Below are 18,011 nucleotides of genomic sequence, written 5' to 3'. Positions count from 1 at the left end.
TATTAGACATTATTTATTTTAGAAATTAAATTAATTAATCGGCCAACAAATTGTATTTTTCATTTAAACAAACTTCTCACAAACTTTTCACAATTGTGTCAGTAATTTGGTAAGATTCGTCAAAATATGTGGAGATTTAAATAATATCAAACCCATTGAAAATAGTTTATGACAAAATAAAGAAGAGTGTATTATCAAGCCGTAAATAAGCCATTGGAGCAGAATAGAAGGTGGTCGACGTTGATGAGGCTATGCCAGAGAGAGGAGACAATGCAGAGTCACCACCTGTGGCGCAACGTTACCGAGTTTAACAAGCTAGGCGATGTAGATAGAGATAGAGCGAGAGAGAGAGAGAGAGAGAGAGAGAGGAGAAGGAGAACAACATCGAGAGGGATGTTGAGGGATAGGGGGTTTGCTGGACGGGATCGTACAGATCAGAGAATGCGCGAAAGGTTACGAACCCCTGCCGAGGTTTCGGTCGATTCGTTGCGTTTTCCCTTTACAAAAGAAAAACAGAGAGAGAAGAGGAGAGATAGTGATTGGTACCGTTCATAGGACTTTACAATAACAAACAAAACGATTTCCGATATCATCCCCCAACTTCTTCAAAACTTTATATCGAACCTTTTTTATTTTTACCCTTTTTATTTCGCAACTTGTGATATTAAAAGGGTCATTTTTGGGTAATGTAACTTAATATTTTAACGAAAGAATAGCTTCCTTAATTCGCTTTGAAAGTCAGAAATCTTGGGGGAAAGTGTCAGTATCACCACACTTGCTATTGGAGTAGGAAAAAAAAGTTCACTTCCCAAAAGAATTAACGTTATAGACGTAGAAATTACGTTTTAAACTCTGTACCTCCAGAGACAAGGGTGCGAGATGTTCGTAATTAACGGATGTCGTGGTAAATAGAAAAGTTCAGAACTGAAATTTTCTTTAACTTGGTTGAAAAGGATCGGATAGTAAATTTTTTATATATTTCATTGGAATTTTGACTGTTTGAAATAACTAATCTATTATTTTGGTTGACAAGGATAAGACTAAATTTCAAATAAATTCTAAACACGAAAAAAAGAGGCAGAGGATCAAATGCGAAAAAGAATTCAGCCTTTGGCATACTTTCGATGGAGGAACACGCACTACATTCTCTCGTGCGAATAAAAGAGAGAGGTGAAAAATTTTCTATACGCATTCCTTTTCGAAAGATGAAAATAGAATAGAATGAAAGAAGAAAAAGTATAGGATAAAGATGTATGTGTGTGGGTGTGTGTGTGTGAGTGTGTATGTATGTACGTATGTAAGTTTTCTCTTTCGCACGAGTTCGAAGGAGCAGCATCATTTTCTTTAAGAAGGTGACACCGACAAATCCAGCCAGTACGTGGCAACGCATAACCAAATCCAAAAGAACCCCTTGCTTCCATCCCTTCTTACTCTTCTTTTTCCTTCATATCAGCCCATAGTACCACCAACCAAGCCCGTTTTACCAAAGGAATTTTCCAACAGCAACGACACCCGACATTTCGGCAGCCAGCGACTTTCCGGAGAATACGGCACACGTACTCAACTCATTCTAAACCCAGCCTCCTCCTCCTCCTCCTCCTCCTCCTCCTTCCCTTTTTCTATTCCCCCTGCTAGTTCTAACACTGTCACCCCTTTACCAACATCCCCTCGTGAGAAAGTCATCCCTCTATCCTATACTCATCCCCATTTCTTTCCTCCCTCTCTCTCTCTCTCTCTCTCTCTCTCTCGCTCTCTGTCTCTGTCTTTCTTCTTAGAAACGTTCTCGCGAAGCTGAAGAAAAATGGCGACGGGGAATGAACGTTGGTTCCGCCTGGAATTGCTTGCTGCTCCTTGCGACATGGTAGAAAGGAAGTGTTCCTACCGCGATAAGGATAAAGCGTCTTCGAGAACATGACAAGGGTCCAGGAGGAGTCTCCTCGGGGCTCCTACTGAACCCTCTTCTTCTCCTTCTTCTCCATCATCTTCTACCTCTTCCTAAGGGACATCTATGGAATTATCTCGAAATAAAGGGATATCGATATTCTCTGACATATCGAAACATATATCATTCTCTTATTTTTTAATTTTTTTTTTTATATTTGTTTTAAGTGAAAAATGAACTTTGGTGTCTAAACGATGAATTTTCATTTCTTTAATAATATTTAACTTTAAATGCGATATTAACATCACGTAGAGAAAAATAACAAAAAATGAGGGAATTTCAAATAATTACGACTAACGATTATCGGACTTGTTACAAGACCACATACACGCTCGTACGTAAACGTGTTGAGAATTATCTCGTGTAGAATTGCGAAACAAAGTAGCCGCTAGGTTGCCTACTCTCGCGAACGCGACTATGTAAATTGTAGCGCATGTGCTGATCTCGACGGAGAAATGGGTTGTAGCTAACATGAGTTTCTATATATATATATATGCTTGTGTTTGCGCAAGTATATATATGTGTATAACGTGTAACACGCAGCACGCATTTTATCGCCGCATAATGGCCTCCCGGCGGTTCGTTACCATCTATGTAATAAAGCCATATTAAACAAGATGGCTCAAACTCAAAGCATTACCCCTTTTCGAATTTCCCTCGATAAACGCGTACTAACGAGGAAAACGTTTATCAAAAAGTCCAATTTTATTCCACATATATATAATATAAGGGATGAGACAAAAGTTTCTATACATATACATGTATTTATGAATCATGTTTTACATGAAATAATTAGATATCAATATGAAGGGGTGTATGATGTAGTTATGAATTAGATTGAAATTCATAGGATTAGAGAGAGAGAGATAGAGATAGAGATGGTAGAAACTGAAAGACGTGTCGAACTTGATAGAAAAATTTTTCATTCGAATTCAGAACGAAAGCACACACACAGAAATGGAATTTGCAAGGGACGTGGAAAATTCAGGACGAGTCATGCATATTTGTCGGTTTCATTGAACGCACGGAACACCCTCAGGTAGCAATGGTAATTACGTGCGCGTTACGGTTGACGTCCCAGGATCGCAGCTATGCTCGTGACGTTCCATCTCGATTGGAAAATGGATATTACAATATACGATGCGTCGCATCTATGTATGCATATAACATATACTAATACATATATATATATATATGGGTTACGTGCGTTACATCGCGTACATGCTCGCACGCCTATTCGTATATGCACGTGACATAGAGAAGGGTTTGTCAAAATTGCGGCCAATTCTGTATGGTACTTCCGTCAAACCACGGAGAATGAAGTACGAACGGAGAATATTCGTGGGTGGTATAGTGGGTGAAAGGAACAGGGCGGAGGAGGAGGGGAGGGCTTGTGAGAGGTAAATAAAGTAAAAAATAGTAAAGGGTAGAAGTGGTAGCAGCAGCGTTAGTGGGTGTGTGATGGTAAGCAAAACGATTTTTCTACGTCTCCCCGTCCAGCCTTTCTTGCTTTTCACGCGATAGAAATGGGGAAGAGATGCAGGAGGAGGGGGAGGAGGAGGAGAGAGGTTGGTATTGCGTCGATATGTCAGTCCGTCCTGGCAACGTGTGCTCGTCGTCTTTGCATTTTATTAAGTCCGTTGGCAGGAAGGATGTATGGGGTACCTTCAGTCATGTCCCCGTGGGATAGGACAAGCGGAATTTATGGCCAAGGATTCCACCCAACCCCTTCGCCCAACCCACTCTAAACCCCCTTACTTCCTCGTCCCACCCAACAAGCAAACCCCTTTACAACCGAAGACGTTTCGCGCGAAAATCTTTCGGCCGAGAGAACGCATCCAATACTTTTACTTCCTCTTATTCTTTTTCTTATTCTTGTAGTCCTTTTTCTATAGATCCTCACGGGGCAGAGGGGACCAACGTGACAGATCGGTTGGGAGAAACGACCGATTCGAAATTTTATCCCCCACATCGTGGGAGAAAAGGGTCGTGTCGTATTCGCATTGCAGAAACGTCGAAAAATTCGCGACACTCGGAAAGAGATAAACTTTATGCTTTTTTTTTTTTTTCTTTTTTTTTTCGTTAGGTTAACAAAGTAGTAGAACCGAGATAAGGTTTTCTGCGTGATTTTCAAATAAATTTGTAAATCGTTCCAAATAACTTTTTTCTTCTATCGAAAAAGAATGTATATATTCTCCTTTCTTCATTCGCGAGAAATATATTCCATTTTTGTGAATGGCAACGTTTACCAACAACTATTCCCTTCTTCCTTACTTTTCCCCTTTTCTTCGAAAATGCGAAGGGCTAAGCGTGAAAGAAAGAACTAGCGAAAAGATACGGAGAAATTACTGGCTATTCTTTCCACGAAGAAGATTTTAAATTACATTCTTTTGGAAAGAAGAGAAAGAAGAAGTAGAAGAAGAAGAAGAAGAAGAAGAAGAAGAAGAAGAAAAAGGTACTAGAAAGAGAGGGATGAAAAAAGATAAAAAAGAGAAAAATATAGGCTGCTATTAGAGCAGATAGTATTCTTCTCTTTTAACGAGAAAGTCTGCGTAACGAGTAAATAAGTAGAAAGAAATGTTTCTACTCTTGAATTTTTTTCTTTAAAATCAGTAGGAGATGCAATTGGTTGGAAGGAATATAATGATTATGAAGTAAAATATTATCCAAATTTTGACTTTGTTTTTAATCATTTTTTAACGAACACGACTATGCTGCATTGCGATTTTATTTTTGCCACCACGCATGTATGTGCATATCAAAAAAATAAGACTATTGAATTCGTACGATAGTCTTTTGTTTCATATTGTATTGTTTTTATTATTTATTTTTTAATATATGCATGAATATGCGCATAATATTTATTTATGCATGTATGCATACAAAAGTAGGTCTGTCGAAACCATTCAAATCTTTCCTATTTTTTTTTATCCTTTCTTTTCTATTGTTTCTATTGCTTTTTTTTTATTAGAACACGAATATAAAAAAAAATAAAGGAAGAAAAAATTGTAGTTGTATTTAATATAAAGAAAGGAAAATATTTAGGTTGAGACACCCTGTATAATAGTTCTATATCCCGATTTTATTTCTATACAGTTAGACGGATTATAAAAATAGATTAATCGTAGTAGGACTTTATTCATTACTCTTTCTATCTGTAGAGAGATAGGGGAATACTCGTGGAGCGTGGAAGATCGATAGAAGCTCGTCGAAGAAACGGATAGGAGCGTCAGAGCTGCGGCAGGCCGCAGATATATGTGTGTTCGTAAGCATATCGTAGGCGAGATCATCAATATACTCGTATTCAAAGGTCGTCGTTGTTGGTCGGGGGTTGGTCGGGGGTTGGTCGGGGGTTTGTCGGGGATTGGTCGGGGATCCTACGACTGAGAACGAGAAAGAAAAAGAGAATGACAAGAGAATGAAGAAGGACGTTCAGGTGATGATGGTTAGAGTGAAGAAGGTGAGAAGAGAACAACGTTTCTCTCTCTCTCTCTCTCTTTCTCTCTCTAGATTTGTTGTGAGATGCGGTTTCACGGTGAAGCCGTCGCGAGAGAGAACTTCGACGACGTTTCCGATTGTTTGCGGTGCAAGCTCCGTCGCCAGAGTCGGGGATCTAACTTTGGTGCGATCGCATGTTTCGAACAGTGCCCGAGGTGCGAATCGATGCATATACATTCCCTCTTCAATGACTATGTTATATACAACCCATCTACACTCATAAACACCTGTACCCATAGCTAGGTATATACCCAACTACGTGTTGGTATATCTACTTGTTAGATGTACATACCTGGTTAGGATGGGAAGCTTGATATCAGGTTTATTCAATACATACCCTTTGCTTCCTAATGCGAAAACAAAGTTTCGTGTAAATAATGTCTATGTAATAACTAGTCGATATTATCCGGCAAACAATCTGTGGCCTACCATTACAAACTCCCGTCGAGTCTCTTTGTCTGATACAATTAGCGAATGCTTGAAAAGGATCCTTCACCTTTTATCCAACACCTCTCTCTCTCTCTCTCTCTCTCTCTCTCTCTTTATAACTAGCATCAATTTTCATCTAACTAAACGAATACGATGTGCATTAGAAAATAAATTTCATTTTTTCCGATACATTTTACTACTTCTTTTGTAATTACTAATAGGGATTCGTATTAGTAATAAATACATTTACAATTCATTGAACTTAAATGATACAAAAGAGATATAAATAGAAAGAGAGGCAAATGCTATGTGACTAAACCTTTCGCACTCCAATTATTTTTGACCCGATTGTTAGTCAGTCCCAATTTAGCTTGTTTCCGTATTTTGTTATCGAATATAATCATTTATACGCATCGATAATGCCGAAAAAGAGGATACATGAAACAACGATGATAACGGTAGACGATATTATTCAATATATTTATTATTTAAATTCGTTGACTTTACGTGCAATTATATTGGGTTGGAGAAGAAATTTCTTCGTGATTTCTCGAGTAACGATACTGATGTTTCAATTCCTCTCAAGCTATTGTATTTTTTGATTTACTGGTATAAACATTGGTAGAGAAAAAAGAACATGTATATATATATATTATATAGTTCAATTTACTCGTGGATATAATCTGTGGTCTATCGAGAACTGAAACAGCAAGGAGAAATGGACTTTGAATTTGCGGTCTAAGCGTAAAAGGAGACACGTTCAATCGCGCAGATGCACTTGGCTCCTGTAACGACTACGACGATGACTACTACGACGAAGACGACGAAGACGACAATAATGCTCGAAGGCGAGCAACCGAGTTCAGTTTCTCGAGCCATTATTTACGAATCGCATTACCCCGATGCACACACACCGCACGGCCAGAAACTTTCAGTAATGGAGTATATCCTCCTCGACAACTTACAGCGTCTTCTTTTTTTTTTTTTTTATTCTTTCTTTCTTATTTTCTTTTCTGGGAATCAATGTACCGACAAACTTCGAATTACCGTCGCGACGCCAGACGTTTCTCTACCCCAACTTCTCATTCTCTCAGTTTTCACTATCTCATCGCAAGCTTGCAAGTTCAGAAATAAGTGCCAATATGGAAACACTTATTTACATTTCTTGCTAATCAAAATAAATGATTATTTCGAAAAACTCAAAATTATACAGTCGTTTTAAAAATGATTTTCAAAGTTAGGGCTATGATTTTATAATCATTACCAAAATCTTAATGGTAGGGAGACTGAGCTATATTTTAACAGACCAATCGCTATTTCGTACAAAATGGAGCTGTTGCTGCCATCTCTCGAAGAAACGTATCAACTACCTCGAAAGCAATTCATATATGTTCACGGTGCATTACAGGACGCAGCCTTTTTTTCTATTACTTACTAATGCATCACGCGATCACACGATTATATTAAAATTGCTTCAAATATTTTACCCAAGATTGTATTAACAATAAGATAGAAAATTTATATTCAATATGCAATAGTTCGAATATAAACCAAAAACACGTTTGCGGAAAAATACAAATGCCATTTCTCTTTCCATCATCTTTCATTCTTCCTACTGCATATTTTCTAAATTGTTTTTCAACCTCACCGTCGGGATAAATAATTTTCACATCTTACGTTGCACGCGTTCTCTTCCTCATGCTTGATTTAAGATTGACGATGCTGCTTCTTTTGAAAACATTTTCCCACTTAAATTACGATATACACTTTTGGCTGACCTACTTCGACAACCACATTCTACTTACCAAAACAGTACTTGCGGTATCTCAAAAGTCGTGATCCTGGAAACTGAGATCACGTAAATGAGAAAGAACGTACCCGAGGGATCGATAATTCATCTTGTTTTCTAAAATTTTCCTATCTTTATATATTCCATGTGGAGTTCGTACATTAATGAGAATCAAGGATAACAAAGGATAGAATACGATAATGATTATTTATACGAAATATAAATTAAATCCAAGTATGAATTTCGTGTTCTGTTTTTTCAGTGAAGTCGAATCTTTAGGACACCGCGTATATGCCAGCTTAAGTAGCAACGATATCGATCGAAAGAATTTTCCCAATTCCCATGAGAAAATTGTCCATGGGAATTCGAAACATCGGGCTAGCATCCGTGAAATGGAAGAAAGGAAGATACGAAACTTAATATGTACCACAGGATAAACGTAGTCAGTAGAAAAAAGAAAGAAAGAAAGAAAACAAAATATTCTTCTGTTCACCCTCGTGAAAATGTTACGGGTTACGTGGACAAGGGTTTATCTTAGCACCCTCGTTTTCTCCTCTACTCTACACACAATTCTAACTTTTTTGTGAGTGTGCACGTATGTATACCTCGTACTTTCTCGTTTTGTGTTTTATTTCATTTCTCTTTGTCTCTAGCAGGAGTAAAAGAATACATGACAATAAAAAATGTGTTCTTTCAGAAAAGTAGAGAGGATTAAACGTCGCGTCGCATTAGACAAGCTGATCTTAACGATTATCTCGATACGAGTTAAATCCTGACGCAAGCGAACACGTGGAAGAGGAAGGGATCGAATTCGCGATTTGGTTCAATGTTTCATTTCGATGGAACGTCTTATCGTCCTATTAGAATGGAATTAAACAGAATAGACGGCTTTGACTGTTAAATCGCTTAATCGGATCGTATCGATCCGTTTGCTAAGACCGCAGCAGGATGAAGAAGGAAGAGTATCTTTTGACGAACTCAGACGAGAACGGAGTTGGATAGGGGTTGTGAGTGGGTGGAGGGATCTAAGGAACCAGGGGGTAGGAGGAGGAGGAGGAGGAGAAGAAGAAGAAGAAGTAGTAGGAAGGAAGTGAAAAGAAAAGAAGTAGAAAAAAACGAGTACACTCGTGGAAGGAAACTTCCACTTGCACGGATATCTGCATAGCGAGAAAGCCTCAAGAGGGAACTTTACGAACAGAATTCGTAACGAACCTTTACGTCTCTTTAAGTCTTCGTTCGTTCATTCGTTCGGAGGAGGGTGGGGAGGGAGCAACAAACCCGAAGGAAAGGAAAGATCAGCTCGAGGATTCGTATCCTTTCGTGTCCCGACTTCACTTTACGTCCTTTCTGTAGCGCCCCAGGTAATTAGATTCACCGTTCGAGATCAAAGTGTACCGCCATTTCCATCCATGCCGGTAGCTTCTTCCGTACTTTTTTATTTTGTCACTTTTTCTCCACCCCCTTTCATTTTTCTTTTTTTTTTCTTAGCTTTCTTTCTTACTTCTCGATTGACGTAGTGAAGCTTTACGTTCATGAACTTGCCGAAAGATTACGGACATAATGTTTACTTTATTTTCAGTGGAAAATTGAATTTTGACTATAGATAAAGTAAAGTAATTAACAAACATAGAAAACAAAAACATGTATATATATATATATATATAAATTAGGTAAAATAAACGTCTAAGTTTTTAGGTTTGGTCAGAGGTGAAAGAAGAAGTAAAAATGAGAAGGCAGCCAACGCGTTGCGTGATCTTGTCGTGAGTACATGGGGAGACAGAGGGGTGGAGGTAGTGGTATTCCAGCGTCAGGACGAATTCATAACAGAGTCATAATTGCGGGGAACGGTGCCGGGGCGGTATGCATAATCCCGCAGTTAGCAGTTCTGCTTAACGATCCGCGAGAAGCAATCCCGACGCTTACCTGCCAAGCCTCCTGCAGGGTGAAGGCGTCCCGGCACAAACCTCTTTTCTCTCTCACCCCTTTTCTCCCCGTCTCCTCTCCTCTCCTCTCCTCTCGTCTCGTCTCGTCTCTTATTACCTATCCTTTATCCTTTCCATCTCTCCCTTTTCCCCTTTTTCCTAGGGTTCCCTCGAAAGTGAAGTCAGATACGCGTGGTGGTAGTAAAAGAGGACGTGCCGTTGCGGTGGTAGAGGCGTGTGGCTTCGAACGCCTGAGAGTGACGTGGCAAAAACCGTGAACAAAGAGGGACGAAGAGAAGGACGAAGAGAGGGAGAAAGAGAGGGAAGAGGATGGAAAGAGGATAGTGGTGAGGTTCGTTAATTACAGCCCTCCGTAGCCAACGCCACCGCAGTCGACCGCGACGAGGAGAAACAGAATTGGTAGAGCGTCGCTACGCGTTACTAGCCACGCTAATATCTCTACCCCTTTCTCTATCTCTCTATCTCTTGTTGTCTCTTTCGCTCCTTTTACTAAACTACCCTTTACAATCGTTGATGCACCCTTTGATGGTTTATTAGACTTTCTTTCGCAAGATCATGGATCACCGCATGAGATATTTGCTTGTCAAGATTTCTAAAGTTCTTCTTTAGGTATATACAACGTTTTTTAATTAACTTTTTTTCATCTGTTTTTATAACTATTACGTTTAAATTATAATTAAACAAATATTATACGAATAATACGTTTTCATTACCAAAAATTTTAGATTAAAATTACTTTGAGGTTCTCTGTGTTTTGTCATGGGGTAAAAATGATTAAAGCAGCTGTACTCACCCGTATGTGTCCTTTGATGAGCTTTAAGATGTGAACTCTTTGTATATACTTTTTTGCATCCTAGAAATTGGCATTTGTGTATCCTGCGCTTTGTGTCAGGTGGGCTGTGCTCGTGGCTCCTCGCGTGATGCCTGTTGGATACCGTGCTCGCTGATGCATTTACACCTGTGTGCGCGTGTTGTGTGTTCGCGACCGCTGAGAAGCCATTTGCCGTCACGGAGATTAGTCTAAAAGACAAAGCAATTAGTTTTCTCATTGTTCTTGAACCGTTACAAAAAAAAAAAAAAAAGAAAAAACAATGATCAGAGATAATTAGGAACAGATAGTAAAAATTATAATTATCGGATGGTTCTTCAATTATCAGGATTATCAGGAACTAAATAAATAATATTTTTCTTTTTAACGAAATTATTACTGATATTAAGATCAAACTTGTTGTATTTTGAAAGATGTTGAAAAGCAACTTTTAGAATTGTCATGGACGTTACTTGAACGCACTTGCAACGGGAATTGGGAGAAAGTAGATACTTGAGTTTTACGAGGACTTACCTCGCGACGCTCTGCGCGTTACTGGTGGTAACCCTGACGATGGCACTCCTACCGGTTGTCCCATGAAGGTTGAGGTTGTGCACGTCGAGCATCGGACTACTGCTCGACGAGTGACTGGAGTTGGAATGACCTTGACCCGAGCCTGGACTCGACGGCGGTGTCAGGATCTGACCTTCGCTCTCGCACCCGCTATCCTCTTCTTCTTCGATCTCCTGTTATAGTAGTGGTCATTCTCATTACGCAATAGGAGAAAACACTCGTAATGAAACTCTTCTATTATCCTTAGTTTCTAACTAAGATCCTAATATTTAACAGATTGACATGGCTTTCTTTTATCAATCTTCTTACTAGAAAACTTTTCTATTGCAGTAAATATTGAAAATAATTTTGTAAAGCAACGATCAATAATATACCTCGTGTTCCTCATCTCCATATTCGCTTGGTTCCTTTTTAACAATAATCATTGAACAGCTGCTATGATGGCTCTCCCAAGATACCGTCGAACACCCTGAAATACCCGAGGACATCGATAGAGTATCGAAGTGTGGTTCGCTAAGATCCCTATCACGGCCATTGTGGTTGGGATCGCAGGGGCCAAATTTGTTGTAATCCAGACTAACCACTTCTCTCTCATCTGACGATGTTAAACCCTTCGTGACAGAATACAAAAAAAAAAGCTTAAATTTGAATCGGAAAAGACTTCTAACAACTTCAATAATGAATCCAAAGGAAAAAAGTGAGATTTTTTGCTTTGTTAAGATCATTCTTACGGTTACTCACCTCCGTTTTGATCGGAGATTCGCATTGTAGAGGGGCGGTGAATGTGACTTTTGGGTCCCAGGAAAAGGGCGCCCTGAAATCTTCCAAGGTTTCCTGACATAATTCCATGGTCTCCTCTGGTGAGGACTTCTGTTGTAAGAACTTCGGTTCGTCCTTCAGGTACCTCTCCATCTCGTAGCATGTCTGAAAGAAGAGACAAGAGGGTTCGTTAGAGGGGTGGATACATCTTAGCGATTACGTCTTTGTGCTACGTACTACATAGATGCTGGAAATATCAAGGGACATATAAAATGAATAGAAAGAAATATATATTCGATTCCGTCTAGCTTAGAACGCGGATACATTTTTTTGTGGGTTTCAAATTGTGAAATAAATGTTGTCTAATTTCATAATATAAATTTATCTCATGACTAATGCTATTTCAATCTAAAAGACGAAGCTGGTACCTAAACAACGTAGAAAATTATTAGGCGAAGCACGTTATATATATAGAAGTACTTTGACGTAACTAGTCCGAAGTTAGGAAAGTTGGTAGTCTCTCCCGTAGGCTGTGCCAGTTTGGGCTATAGTTCCTCGGAGAGAGTGCAAAGTTATAATATCTACTGGTAGGAATTGTGCAACAACCATAACCCCAAATGAGATTACGTCGTCCTAAACCTAGTCAAGTCCCATACAACTCGCCAGCATCCCTACTGACTTCCTTCGGACAACGTGTCCGTGTTCCACCTATAACAAATAGTTTTCCTTTCGATCCTCTAACTAACCAAACAACAATCTTTTGCAACTGATATATCCATTTTTTGCCGTATTAATATATTCCAAAAAATAATAACGAATTAATCGCACGTACAATAATAGGAAAATTCTCTTCATCTCTGTCATCATTGGTTTTGTATATTTTACTAAAACTACCGCAACCCTTACGATACGAAAAGGATCGATAAAGCAAGGGGAATCAGCTGCGATTATAATCTTGCTTAATACCGTAAAGACCAACATCGGCATCGGCATTGGACGCGTTTCCCAATCATCGTAACGCTAATCGAAGCTACGAAATAGGAAACGTGACCAAACGCTGTAATATCTTCGCATGGGGAATGGCTATCGACTAGAGAGCGACGACGAAAACGTCGATAGCAAAATGCCGCGACGCTTATCGATTCTCCCTTCTTTTTCTTCCTTCGCCATCATCACTCCCTCCTTTATCCTCATCCACTACTTCTTCAACTTTACTTCCAACATCGCTCGCTCACACTCTTTCACTTCTTCTTCTTCTTCTTCTTTACTCAAACTTTTGTCAAGCGAACGATGCCGAGAGGACAAGAATTTTCGACGTGGTTTTTAAAAAAAAGCTAAGGCGTCGTTTAAAAAGGCCGTCCATTTTCTTGTTCGACAAGGATTCTTTAGCAGGAACAATGTGACATCGGCACGAAGAAGTTCGAAGAGTGCGCGTGCATGATGCCCTTTGATTCTTCCATCCATCCTCTCTTTCTTTATCCAACGTTGAAAATAATCGCTCTGGCCGACTTTTCCATTATTCACGATTAAAAGTTTGCTGTGGAAAGGTGAAGAAGAAGTGGTAAAGGGTAGGGAGGCGAAAAGAGGGAAGGAAACACTCCTCTCTAACGACGTTATTATAATCTTAAAAGGAATTTTATCAGCGTCTTGGTAACAGTCTGTTCTTGATAGATGCCGCTGCATAAATTCAGCGTTATTGCCTTTTATATATTTTTCATCATTTTTTGTGTGTTTCTATTTTCTCTCTTGCATACAATTTACAATGTTTACAGGTTATTTCTAACATGCGAATAAGCTTCATACGAATGTAGGAAATGTATAAATTCAAATTTTGGAGCGAGTAGTAATCGAATTTCCTGTTAAATATTTGCATTCCTATTGTTTTGTCATTCGTTTCACGATACTTCTAAGAGACAAGTAAGGAAATAAAAGAAGACTCGGAAAAATAAGCAAAAGCTTTTCGCTTATAAGAGTTTGCCAGCGTAGCTTTACGACTTCTTCGAAGCTACTTGACCAACTCGTCTTTTTTACCATTGGATCCATTAAATACGAAACTGCGTAATAATTCAAGGAAGTTCAGGGCGCCTTCGTGGTCTATCACAATGGCCGGGAGGCCGTTTTCCAAGCAAGAAAGAATATCATCAAGTATTTCTTCGCGAAATCGTCCATTACGATTTTAGACGATGCCCACTGCTAAGTTTCTTAGAGTCTCGAATATATGATCTACGATTTCCATTGAAAATTCTAAAGCAAATGTCAAATGCAGTTGTTATTATTGCTAGCCAAACATTTTATTGAATAAATAATATTTGTAAAAGTCATAAGATAGATTTATTGCTAGACAAAATGTTATCAAACGATAGAAAATAATTCAGGGTCGAAAATAACAGCGTCGTTTATATAAATCGACGAGAAAAATAATCTCGATGTTACCGTAATAAAAAAAACAAGACATAGCTAAGAAAACGAGAGGAGAAACTATAACAATGAAGTAGAAGAAATGAGAAAGAAAAGGCTGAGACTAGGAAGTAACGATTCTTGTTGCTTTTTATCGCAATCCCTCGCGTGTGAAATCCATGCTAAGTTATTTTCCCTTCTTTTATTTTTTCTCTATACTTCAATTGTGAATTCGATTCAGGCGGTAATCACTCGGCATGAGTTGAAGCATACAGTTGATACGGTAACGAGATTTCAGAAAGAAAAATGAATCATTCTAGGTGATCTTTCGAAAGAAGGGGAAAACTGAGACATCTGAAGAAAAAAGAAAGATAAAGCTTAGGGAGTGACGAATGAGTGTCGGTATGTATACACGTAACGTGTGTATTAAGAAAAGCAGGAAATGCTGGAAGAAGAAAAGAAGAAACGAGACGAGTGGAGAAAAACAGAACTATAGAAAAAAAGGAAAAAATCTAGCTGCGACCTAGTTCACGAATACTAGTACTAGTACTATTCTAGTAGTGGTAGTAGTAGCAGTACTGTAAGGGGAGAGGTAATCTTCCGGCTTCTCCGTTCGAAGAACTGTACGAGCTAGATTCGCCTTTTCTCTCAGCAGATATCTCTCAGCACGTATCTAAGTACACATAGACACATAGAGAAACTTACATAGATGCATACACTCGGTTTCTCGCAATTTCACTAGGAAAGGAAAATGCGAAGTTCCGCAGTAATTCCGTGGGACTGTCATTATCAGAGCCGGTGGCTCGCTCGAGAGAAAATGAATGATAACCCTAGCAGAATTCTTGCGAATACGGTTCACGTGAACGCGCATTCCCGCGCGCGCACATGACCATCGAAAAGCTTTTCAGTTTTCCCCTCTTCTTCTTCTTCTTCTTCTTCTTCTCCTTTTACTTCTTCTAAGGTAGTCCTACCAACGGTGGCAGCCTGCCAGGTCGTTAAAAAGATTCCCGCAACTTTAAGGGCGCCGTAAACCCGCGAATTTATCTCGCCTTTCCCTCCCAACCCAACCTCCCACCACCACTTTCTTTCTCTTTCACTCTTTCACATGCGCTTTCTTCTCCGGTACCGTGTCTCTTTAGCTTTCTTATTCTTATTTTTATTCTTTTCTTCTGTGAAGCTACGAAATTTTCGATCGAGCCGACGACGTTCCTTCTCTCACTCAGCCATTCTCTCATTCCCATCTTCCATCCTTTTTATTGCACCCATCTTTTTCTCCAAGCATCCTTTTTCTACTTATTCTTCTCTTTCTTTTTGTACTTTAGTCACGCTAAGAGGGCGGAGTCAGGTAAATTTCGAAAGGATCGGAGCAGATTTCGGACGAGGAAAACGATTAAATGAAATATATAGTCTCGTCTCTTCTTTTGGGTCATTGTGCCGCGTAAAAACCTTGCCAAAATGGAGATAACGACTCGACATTGGCACGTCACCTTGGCGCTACGATTTAACCGTACAATTCACGGTGCATAATTTATGTACTTACTCACTTCTATACTATGCGTTCGTTTACTGTTATTGCGGTACTTCCTAAGCTTCAAATATTCACTTTCTTTTATAATTAATCAACTTACATAAACAACAAAAAGTCATTTCATAAACGACGAATAATAAAAATGAACAGGAATGATAGAAACGCATTTTTAGAATACTTCCTTCATTTTTTCGCACTTACAATTAATAACCCAACATATTGTAGAGAAGAAAATATTCTGAGAAATTCGGGATGATTCGCGGAATGAGGATAAAGAAAGCGTGTAAAAAGAAACTTGCGAGTGAATATAACCGTTTTGGTCCACCGACCACAGCAGTATCCAGTCAAAACTGCATCAGAAGGGCATGACGGTACTCAACAAATGAGAGGGAGAGAGGATGATGTCCTGGGGTCAGGGTTAACGACGCTAACAAGCCGTGGTTGAGTGACTTACGACTAATTCAGAGGCTCTGTTGTCCTCTTCTCACCACTGAACGATATCCCTGGACAGATGCCTCGAGTGCATTGCCGGTTCTTGTCCAACCAATAGAAATGCTATGCGGGCATCTAGCTAGTCTCGTTAAGGGCTCATCGTTCGTTCGCTCATCCTCTCTCTCTCTCTCTCTCTCTCTCTTTTCCTTCTTAGCATGACCAAAAAGGAGAAGACATTTGCAATTGTTTGTTATTGTTGTGACGTCATCTCGTTAAGGATCTCCATGCGTCTAAGCTCGTTAACTGGCAATTTGTAACCACTGGGACTATGACGACGACGACAACGACAACACGAAGGAGAAACGCACTCGGTAAAGTAAATTCCCTTTGATATCGGTTCATCCGCTAAAGCGTGGAACCTGTTCAAGAAACGAGCTCAGTTGCTTTAGCCTGTAACCCTAACTACTAGTTTACGATCTTTCACAGACACATATATACACACACACATTACCTAAATGTAACACGATTTATTCTGACGTTAGATGAATACACATAAGAGATCGTAAAGTCTTCATAATTCAAGAGTGTCTCGACGTCGTAACACAGTAGTAGATAGTAGTAATTCTTAAGAACAAGTATAAACCGTGTACATACTTAATTTTATTATCTGTAATTAATTGGTCATCTGAGTTATCTTTTCAATTGTATCTAGAGAACAGGTAATGTTAAGTTGTAGATTAGCGTAGGTGTAAAAGAACTAAGCTTGGTTTGAGTGGAAATAAATTCTCCATCGTTCAGCTCGTAAATCCATCTTCGAGTTTGCCCAGAGTACGTGTACGATCTTATGTTCATTCATTCGTTCGTTCGTTCGTTCGTTCGTTCATTCGTTCGTTCTTTCGTTCGTTCTTTCGTTCGTTCATTGGCTCGTACGATACCCAACCACCACCACTGGCGTAATAGCACTGGCTAAGCAAACAGTCGATTTTTATTAGTCTCCGCAGTTCCTTTGTTAGAACTGAAAGAGAGAGGCTTGTCGCCAGAATGGTGGCTTCTTTTCTTTCTTATATACCGCTTCTATTCCCGTGAAAACGATTCCTCTTTTCTTCTCTCTCCCTCTTTCATTCTTTCTTTCTTTCTTTCTTTCTCCTGTTCACTCATCCCCCCACGTTTCTACCGTCCAACCTTCTTCTTCTACTCCTTGTCAGCGCATTGGCTTCAAAGTAAAGGCAATGTCAGTTCTCGTGGAAGATTGGGAGCGCAAGAGAGGGATCGGTGCCAAGGATCATAGGATTCAAATTCTTGGAAGAACCGCAAACTAACTAGCTTTCCTTCTATAAAGTCTCTTAGAAGAAAAGAACCTTACTTTTATCGAACAAGCTCATTATTTGCTATAGTACCCACCACCAACCCAACCCAATATTTTTATCGTTTTGATCTTCAGTATTACTGTTAAAACAGTTACATCAAACAGCTAATGTAAACGTTACAATATTGATAATGGTCGAGGTTGTACCAACGATGATATTCTTTCAAATATTAGGTTCGTACAATAATAATTGCGGTTTTTAAATATCAATATTGAGGTTCTTTGCAGCTTTTGAAGTTGTTCATCTTAATAATGATCCTTGAATCAATGTTGCCATTGCACCGTATACAATTTTAATCTTTTTATTTTCCCTATTTGGCAATCTCAGCATTACTTTACCCAGATTTTTTTACAAAAAAAGAAATCCTATTCCCATTATTTTACTACATATGTATGTCATGTTGGTAAACCGACCTCGAACGTGTCTTCGACGGTATTTTACGCGTAATTTTACAGAACAGTTTCTTATTCAAACCACGACGAAACGATTAATGGTTCTTGTAGGTTTCGCATGAAAACGAGATTGGAAGATATCCAGGTGTAGGAG

At 39.2% G+C, this 18,011-nt stretch overlaps 1 protein-coding gene across 2 annotated transcripts in view; it reads right to left on the bottom strand.

Moving 5' to 3' along the window:
• LOC107069354 (Krueppel-like factor 7) overlaps positions 1-18,011 on the bottom strand; it is a 228,228-nt gene that overhangs the window by 12,597 nt on the left and 197,620 nt on the right. For both annotated transcript variants that reach the window (XM_015326605.2, XM_089169963.1), the window contains exons 2-5: positions 11,724-11,906; positions 11,357-11,593; positions 10,944-11,155; positions 10,395-10,621 (exon numbers count right to left, since the gene is read on the bottom strand). In XM_015326605.2, coding sequence (XP_015182091.1) covers positions 10,395-10,621; positions 10,944-11,155; positions 11,357-11,593; positions 11,724-11,906 — 859 coding nt within the window. The remainder of the gene's footprint in view (positions 1-10,394; positions 10,622-10,943; positions 11,156-11,356; positions 11,594-11,723; positions 11,907-18,011) is intronic.

This window comes from Polistes dominula, unplaced genomic scaffold (genome assembly GCF_049000335.1).
Source record: "Polistes dominula isolate Pdom_NZ unplaced genomic scaffold, Pdom_raw_medaka contig_49, whole genome shotgun sequence".
In the NCBI taxonomy this organism is placed as follows: Eukaryota; Metazoa; Arthropoda; class Insecta; order Hymenoptera; family Vespidae; genus Polistes; species Polistes dominula.
The sequence above is the reverse complement of the archived record's forward strand: the minus strand, read 5'-3'. Positions and strand labels throughout refer to the sequence as shown.